The sequence below is a fragment of the Eublepharis macularius genome, chromosome 1, assembly GCF_028583425.1.
Source record: "Eublepharis macularius isolate TG4126 chromosome 1, MPM_Emac_v1.0, whole genome shotgun sequence".
NCBI lineage: Eukaryota > Metazoa > Chordata > Lepidosauria > Squamata > Eublepharidae > Eublepharis > Eublepharis macularius.
In genome coordinates this window covers 224,448,776-224,458,032 of record NC_072790.1, presented here as the reverse complement: position 1 = coordinate 224,458,032, position 9,257 = coordinate 224,448,776, and the positions used below count along the sequence as shown (strand labels likewise).

Below are 9,257 nucleotides of genomic sequence, written 5' to 3'. Positions count from 1 at the left end.
TCTGCCTGATGGGCCTGCAGAAGGTGCTTTGCCATCACTTAGTGCTGCATAGAGGGGCAGCTGCTGGGAATATGAAAACAAGGGGGCATGGAGCCCACTCCCAACTCAGTCCAAGAGACTGTTCCCCAAGGAGAAGAGAAAGGGGTCTCCTGTACCCTCTGGTAGCGCTGTGCTGTACCACCTCTGCACAGAAACAGAACTGTCTGAAGTGAGGGGGTGGCTCTACCCTCCACACCAGTCCCCCATCCCATGCCCCCCTCCCTGCTTCTATCCTACTGCTAGTCACACAAAAGTACCGTTATTTCAGTATTTTTTTCCACGTGATGCACAAACAAGTCAAAAATGTCACTGATCCAAAAACCCAACGTGCAAAACAGAAAGGAACCAGCACAGACAGGCCCCCTCGACCCTGCCCCCTCCCCAGGCCAGACCCCCCCTCACCGCCACAGCACTGGAGGGAGCTCCCACCCTCCACTAACAAAGCAAGAGGCAGGCTCTTTGTGGGTGCATCACCTGATACTTCAGTGCAGCCATGCGGTGAGGAGAGGGGGGTGCAGGCCCCACCCTCCCAGCCTCATTTCCGTCAGTGTCCGCATGGCACTGGGCATGAGACGGTGAAGTGCTTGCCGGTGTTGCTGGCTCCGGTGAAAGGTGTGGCTGCCTCGGGTCCGCAGAGTGTGGGAGGCAGCCGGGCAATTGGGGGTGGTGGTGATGGTGTCCTTAGTTGGGGGACAAGTCTGGGGGGCAGTTACCAAATGCCGCTAGACCTGCCTCCGGGGGGAGCGAGAATCCGGGCCGAAGCTCGCTTTGGAACATGGTCATCGATTTGAGAACCTGCGGTGAGAGAAGAAAGAGGAGTGCTCTGTTAAGGAGGTTAGGGTCTTACTGCATCCTGCCGCATCCTGCTCTCTGTAGGGACCGCACAAGGAGGCTGGGAGGAGAAAGGCTGCTGTTGCAAGGCTGTGCACTGCTTCAACACCTTCCTGCCCCAGTGGGGAGGCAGCGCACAGGGTTCACAGGTCCCATCTTGAGCGCCCCAGGAAAAGAACAGCGGTGCAGACGAGAAAGATAATGGAGGGTGTGCTGGGGGAGGGAGATGAATGAAGGTGTAGGGAAGGATGCAAAATCATGTGGGGCTATCAAACTCCACCCCCCCCCCAGCAATTAGACAAATTCACAGTGGAGAAGAGGGGCTATTATGAATGGCCTCTTCATGTTCAAAAGGTTACTGGATAATGGAGACAGGGGAAGGCTGTTTTGGCCATACGCTGCTTGTAAGCATGCGGTTGGCCACATGATGGCAGACTCTATGGAACCATCTTGGTCTGATCCGGCAGCAGAGAACTTCTTATATAACGTTTTGAAGGAATGTTGCCCAGGGGTCAGGGTTGAAACCATTCCAATTTTTTGGCCACTCAAAAAAGTTGAGTGGCCAAAAGTTGAGTTCCCCCAAACTTGAATGCAACATTCTACAGTTTTTAACAAGTTTGGAAGAAACCAAGTCTTCAACAAAGAGCAAGCCATGATGAGTTTGGACTACTGAATGAATGAAATGAACGAAGAGGGTCAAGCAAGCGTCTTTCCTCCAGAATTCTATAGAACAGATGCCCCATAAGCCCCGCACGACAGATACAAAACACCTCCACAGTAACCCATCAAAAGATAGCACTCCTCTGCCAATTCCTGTATAGATGTAGCAGCCTGCCAGCTTCCTGTTTCTTACCAAAGAGAAGTCCTTGCCCTATAAAAATGCTATGACTCTTTTCACATGTAACTGCCACTCACTCTACAGAACAGGCCCCCACAGATCAGACACCTCCTCTGAGAAAGTAGTGCACTATGCACATTCCCAGCATACATCTAGATGCATAGATCTACATGTAGAACAGATGGCTCCAGTGTTTTGCCCCCTGGTCTATGGCTAAAATAAAAGTGACGGCTTTTCTGGGAGTATCTACTGTATAATGGAAAACACCCCTCCAATTTGCATTACAAATCCAAAAGACCCTTTGGGGTTATTTCTCCAGCTCTTGCACCCCCAGGGATGGGTTTTGCCATAGCCCCCAAGGGGCCACCAATGGCCAACACTTTTGCCTCCTGTCTTCTTTTTCCATCCCACTTTGCACTCTTCTCTCCACCACTAGAATGGTACCTTCCTCATCCATAGCAAATGCAGGGAAATGGCTCCCCCCAACACACAGCAACTGATGCAAGGATGAGACCAGGGGAACAAGCAGCGCAGGCAGTGTGACTAGATTGCTGCAGGTGGGGCTGCCCTTAGGAAGCAGGTTAGAGTAGGGAGAACAGTTGTTAGATTAGAGTAGGGGCAAAGGAATTGGAAGCCTCATTGCAGAGAAATGTGGTCCAATAATGAGGGTGTGCAAAATCAGTCAGTCCCTCCCAGCTGTCCTGTGAGCAGGGATATGAAATGCTGCCCTCCAGGATAAGGCAGAAAGGGGTACAGAGAGTAGTACCTGAGGCAGGAGAATGGGCTGGGGTGGAGTAGGGTGGGCAGAGCATAAGGTTTGTGGTCTGAGAGCCCTAGGATCGCTGAGGGACAGGTTATCCCACTCCCTGGGTCCTCCCCACAGAAGATCCGCTCCAGCCCCGCTCTTACCGGACAGGCTGAAGCCGGACTCATGGAGGTCCCTCATGCCCCCGTGTCTTGTGGCAGGTCGGGTGGGGGTGTCTGCAAGTGGCGTCCCCGTCTCTTTTTTCCCAGCGTGCACAACCACAGCCACGTCCCCCAGGTACGGGGAGCGGTCCACGCCCTTAAGCTTTAAACTCTAATTTAAAAAAATACACAAAATAAAAGACAACCGTCAGAGCCCCACCCCTGAAAAAGCTACTAGTGAAAACTCACATCCCCCTGGGGAGGTGCACCCCAAGAATGGGGAAAGTACCCACTACCAGCAACAGACTCTCTGGCAGCCCTTGACCATTTTAGTGGGGATAAGGGGAGTGTGTGTAATCTCTGGCAGGGAGGGGAAGGGTCCTCAGCTGGGCTCTGATTTGGTGAATGTGGGGCTCGATTGTCTTTTCATAACTATGAGACTAGAATCCTGTATCTTGCTCTCTATAGAGGATGACACTCAGTCAGGGCCGGCGCGCCCATGGAGGCCAGGTAGGCGGTGGCCTCGGGCGCGCGGGCACTGGAGGGGCGCTGGAAGGGGTGTTGGGGGGTGGAGACGCGCGCAGCGAAGCTGGCATGACTTGGCTGCAGCTACTGCTGCAGCCAGTCAGCCAGCCCCTTGCTGCCACCACCGCTGCCACACACCCCAGCCGGGCGCAGCCTCTGTGCGCCGCTCGAGCCCCGCTGCCGCCACCACACTTCCCAGCCGGGCGCAGCCTCCACGCACCGCCCCAGCAGCGGCTCGCAGCTTCTGCTCCCGGCTGGGGCGTGTGGGGGCGGTGGCGGTGGAAGCACGGGGCTGGCTGGCTCCGCTGCGTGCTCCTCCGCCCCAGCTGGGCGCAGAAGCCGTGAGCTGCTGCTGGGGTGGCGCACGGAGCAGCCTCCGTGCGCCGCCCCAGCCCCGGCTCGCAGCTTCTGCGCTTGGCTGGGGCATGTGGCGGCGGCAGCACGGGGCTGGCTGGCTGGCTGCAGCTACTGCTGCAGCCAGCCACCCCAGCTCTGCTGTGCACTCCTCCGCCCCAGCTGGGCGTAGAAGCCGTGAGCTGCTGCTGGGGCGGCGCACGGAGCAGCCTCCGTGCGCCGCTCCAGCAGCAGCTCGCAGCTTCTGCGCTCGGCGGTCCTCCACACGCCGCCCAGCCCCCCTGCGACGCGTGATGACGTCTGCAATGACGTCATCACGCAGTCCATGGCGCGCCCGCGCGCACACGCCGCCGCGGGCGCCAAAGCCTCTGGCACCGGCCCTGCACTCAGTAGTACAATCTGGGCTGGATTTTGGGGCAGAAGTCCAGAAGCACAGAACACAGGCTCATAAGCCTCTCTACCCTACAAGAGCAGGGTGTAGTTCTGCATTTGAAATACACACTGCCATCTAAAGCGAGCGACATAAAACTATTATGTCTGTGGGTACAAAAGAGGGCAGCCACTCCCCCCGCCCCAAACTTGCGTGGAGCATGTCTGCTGAAGTTGCTCTTTTCATCTCCCTCTGGGCATGATTTAAGATGCTATAAAGCAGTTACCTAAACCTGGGTATTGATACCTGCCTGTTCTCCCATCCATCCCTGCACAATCAATTGAGAATCCCTCCCATAGCCCTTATCAACTAGGTTCTGTAGAATTTCACAGGCAGGAGCTGTGGCTAGAGTGAAGTGGGGCAGCAGTTCCTTGATCCATCTCAGTCTACTCTAGCACTGCTATTGCCACCCACCCCCATCCTATCAGAAATACTCCTCAGGTTGTCTTGCTTTCCTTCCCACTTCCACATGCCTCTAGTGCTAGCTCCCCTGGCTGCATCTCCTGGCTCCCATCTTTTTACTACTCAAGCTAGCACCCTGCTGCTGGACTCCCAGTTTCCCTCTTGATTTCCTGTCATCTCTGCCCCCCCTTCCCCCAAGTGCAGGGTTTTACTTTCCCCACAGAAATGAAAGGTAGTGTCTGCACAAGCAAATAAAGGGAGGTACTCAGGGACTCCTTGTTTATGTGTGCGTCGGGCAAGGGGGGACTCTATTACAAGCCTTTCTCCTGTCTACACAGCCACTGTTGTGTTTTTCTGCAGTGCAATCTTACGCAGTGTTACGCCCATGGATTTCTTTGCAGGAGTAGTTCTGCACAGGAATGCACTGTCGAGCATTGTATGTGTCAGGAATACGTTCTCTACAGATACTAGGTAAACAGATTTCATCAGGTGCTGCTGCCCAAAAACTTTCAAGCCTTTCTAGACATTTTTTCCCCATTTACATGAAAACGGATATTCTCAAGATACTGATGTCTGTATCCATTTACAAAGTGGCAGGCTCTAATGCTTCCTGTCTCCACAAAACTTTGGGCACCAGGCTGCTTCCCTCCTCCCCCCCCCCTGGCCAAGCCTCTTCCACTCTCTGGTGTGGCAGTGGAGGGGAGGAGGGGAGGGAAGAAAACAACGCTCCTCCAGTTTGCCTTGCTGACCATACTGAATCTGGATTGCCTCAATCTTTGCATTTTCTTTTCGAAAAGCAAAATACCTCTTGATGCTAAATTCTGCACTCATGTATTGAAATCACCAATGTGTGTGGCATGCAGAGCCTGGTAAATATGCCTGGCTCTCTTATTCTACCTGCCCACCATCCCCTTTATCCTGGCTTTTATGAACAGTCCTCTCTTCTATGGTTATCCCTTAAATTCACGCACAGCACACGTTCCTTCCTGTTGTGGAATTTAATAATCACTGTTTGAGCTCCCCGCTCCCCAATAAACATGGTTTAGCTTCTTCCGCCTTTGTCAGTTGCATGGGGCAGGCATCGTGTAATCCTCAGCACTTGCACTACGTCCAAAGGGTTCCACATATACCATATTGCTGGAATCCTGGCAACAATCCTGTAAGTGAGCCTTTATCCCTTGTACTGCAATTGCAGCACCAAGGCTAAGAGGTCTTGAATTTCCACTGTCAACAAGTTCTCCATTGCAGCACAGGAGTTTTGTGCTCATACTCTGAGCCACTATGCTCCACCAGCTCCCTCCAGCCCCTCCCTCCGAGCCATGTCCTCATTCACGTTGCTTGTAGGAACCCACACACCATGCACAGACCTTTTTCCCTAGGCCTCCCTGTCGTACCTTTTCCCGCTGCACCAGTTTCTTGTACACAGAATCTGGGAAGGAGCGGAGTGGGAAGAACTTTCCAGTGCCCTCTGCACACATGAAGACACCGTTCTCGTAAACAACTCGTCCCCGGCTGATGGTCACCAGTGGCACCCCATGGCAGCGCATGTTCTCATACAAGTTCACATCGCCACCTTGAACCTGGGTGCTGGCTGAAATGGTCCTGCGGAAGAACAGAGAGAGCTGAAGAGGAGCTGGAGGAGGTGGAAGGTTTCCTTTGGAGCTGGGTGTGACTGCAGCCCTCGGGGCTCATGTTTTTGCACATGAGAGAAAATCAGGTGGATGGACAACACCAATACACGAAGCCCATTTCCCCTCTCCTAGGGAAAGGCTGCTGAATTTATAGCTGCCCACCATTTACCCTTCTCCTGACATCCTAGAATTTTGTCTCTCTAGACCCCTTATTGGCAGCCATGGTGATGTTTTGTCCCTTTAAGACAGGATGTTGGTTCTCTAGTCCCTCTGGTGGTAGAGAATGCCCTCATGTCATAGCTGACTTATGGCGACCCCTGGTGGGGTCTTCATGGCAAGAGACTAATAGAGGCAGTTTGCCATTGTCTGCCTCTGCAACCGTGGTCTTCATTGGAGGTCTTCCATCCAAGTACTAACCAAGGCTGACCCTGCTTAGCTTCTGAGATCTGATGAGATCAGGCTCACCTGGACTATCCGGGTCAGGGCCTGGTCCCTCTAGGATCTATGATTCTAAGGGAGCTTTATATTTCCCTTCTAAGAATTCAAAGCATCAGTGTGAAATCCTCCCTCAATTTTAATGGTTAAAATTAATAGGCAAGTCAAAGCAAGGCTGGACAAGATCCAAGCAAACAGAACCTCTTTCTACTAGGTTCCTTGTAATGGTCCTTAAGGGGTCTTAACTTTTGCACATTTCTCTTTTACATTTTCTCTTTAAACTTCCCCTCTGAAATTCACAAGCCCACAGAATTCAAAGGATAACAGAGGTCCTTAAAGGGGAAGGCTATTCAATCACAGAGAGGCCACAGGGTCAGTGGTAAACCACATTAATTTACATACAGATGGTCCCTGTTTCAATCCTTGGCATCTCCAGCAAAAAGGATTTCAGTTAGTAAGACCTGGAAAGGTTTCTAGCTGTGGAACAAGACCCTAGAGTGCTGCTGCCAATCAAGGTAGATAGCACTGAGATGCAAAAAAAATTGTGAAGCAGTAAATCTCTAATCTTCAATTTGAACTGGGAGTTTATGTTTACAACAATGGAGAAGATGCAGTTGGGAGAGAAATTTATACAAGCAATAAAAGCAATATATAAAAGTCAATCTCCAAATATAATTGTTAATTTGGATGTAGCAAAAAAGTTGGAAATAAGAAAAGGAACAAGACAAGGGTGTCCGCTTTCCCCACTTCTGTTTGTAATGGTATTGGAGATTTTACTCAGGCAAATAAGAGAAAACAATTCAATAAGAGGACTGAGGACAAAAGGATCTGAATATAATGTGAGAGCTTTTGCCGATGATATAATGGTGATAGTGGAGGATCCAATAGAGTGCATGCCTAAACTGATGAAGAAAATGAAAGACTTTGGAGATTTAGCGGGATTTGTTATAAATAAAGTGAAGTCCAAAATATTGTGTAAAAATATGACTAAACAACAGCAAAAGGAGTTGATGGACAAGGTAGAATGTGAAGTAGTGAACAAAGTTAAATATTTAGGAGTGGAAGTGACAGTGAAAAATATTGATTTATATAAGAACAATTATGACAAGCTATGGCAACAAATAGATAAAGACATGATTAAATGGAACAAAATGAATTTGTCATGGCTAGGTCGTGTTGCAGTAATTAAGATGAATGTTCTTTGAAGAATGATGTTTCTACTACAGACAATACCTATTGTTAAAGATAGTAAACAATTTGGAAAGTGGCAGAGAACCATTTTAAACTTTGTATGGGCTGGAAAGAAACCCAGAGTTAAAATGAAGGTACTGTATGATGCAAAAGAAAGAGGAGGTTTACAATTACCAAACTTTAAATTATATCATGAAGCGGTATGTTTGTACTGGATAAAGGAATGGTTGACATTGAAGAATTTGAAGCTGTTAGCATTGGAAGGATATAATAAACTATTTGGATGGCATGCATATCTATGGTATGACAAAGTAAAAGCAGACTCTATGTTTTAACATCATTATGTAAGAAGAAGCTTGTTTGCTGTATGGACCAAATACAAGAAATATATGGAAGAGACTATACCAATGTGGATTATTCCTGCTGAAGTAGTAAATCCAAGAACAGAATATGCAGGTGAAGAGTGGCTGACATACAAAGAAATTCTTGAGATAAAACAGAACAATTATTTGCTTAAAGACAATGATGAATTGCCATTCCAATATGGATGGTTTCAATATATGCAGATAAAAGATTTGTATGAGAAGGATAAAAGGAAAAATGGTTTTAGGCTACAAAATTCTGAGATTGAGAACTGCTTGCTTCAGGGGGGGAAGAAAATGATTTCTAAGATATACAAGATATTATTGAAATGGTTCACAGAGGAGGAGGTTGTTAAAGTTCAGATGGTTAAATGGGCAATAAACTGTAATAGGGAAATTTCAATGGAAGCTTGGGAAAAGTTATGGAAAAATACAGTTAAAATTTCAGCATATACCACGGTGCGAGAAAATGTTTATAAAATGATGTATAGATGGTATTTAACACCGAAGAAGCTGGCCAATGGTAATAGTCAGATGTCTGACAAATGTTGGAAATGTAAACAACATGAAGGTTCATTTTATCATATGTGGTGTTCTTGTGATAAGGCAAAACAGTTCTGGGGGGATATAGTTAAGGTTATGTCGGATATTTTACAAAGGAATGTAATTAAAACCCCGGAATTGTTGTTACTATGTATGAACCTAGACGACTTTGATAAAATGGACAGTTATGGTATTTTATATGATTATGGTGGCCAGAATGTGTTCTGCCCAGCTGTGGAAGACTCAGGAGATACCATCTATGGAAGATTGGATTTTGGAAGTTCTGAATATGGCAGAAATGGACAAACTAATGAGGAAATTGAAAGAACAAGAAGTATTGGAATATACATTAAGTTGGGAAAAATTCAAGAAATATGTGGAGAAAAAGTGGGACATGAAGGGGAAATTGTGGTCTTTGGATAGTTGTTAAGGGGGAGATAGAACTTTACTTAAGGTTAAAAGGGGGTATATTTTACTGTATCTTATTGGATTTGTATAGAGTTATAGTATTATAGTATTATAAAGTTAAGAGTAAGATAGTGTATTCATATGGGAAGTAATAAGGTTGAATAATAAGGTTGAATAGGTAATAGGGAGTATATATAATATTTTTGTGATGTATTAGAAGCAATAGATTTATAATATAGATAATAGATATTTAAGGATTAGTATATTATATATATATATATATTAGTATATGTACCCATTATATACTTATATATTTTGTATACTCTTAAGTTAGATATGTATTATATTGATATAGTTAATAC

General features: G+C 47.7%; 1 protein-coding gene across 1 annotated transcript in view; it reads right to left on the bottom strand.

Annotated features, from left to right (window-relative positions):
• Positions 1-748: 748 nt before the first annotated feature.
• Positions 749-9,257, bottom strand: part of DPYSL5 (dihydropyrimidinase like 5) — a 39,343-nt gene continuing 30,834 nt past the window's right edge. Inside the window, exons 10-12 of the mRNA XM_054978287.1 lie at positions 5,720-5,927; positions 2,618-2,786; positions 749-834 (exon numbers count right to left, since the gene is read on the bottom strand). Coding sequence (XP_054834262.1) covers positions 749-834; positions 2,618-2,786; positions 5,720-5,927 — 463 coding nt within the window. The remainder of the gene's footprint in view (positions 835-2,617; positions 2,787-5,719; positions 5,928-9,257) is intronic.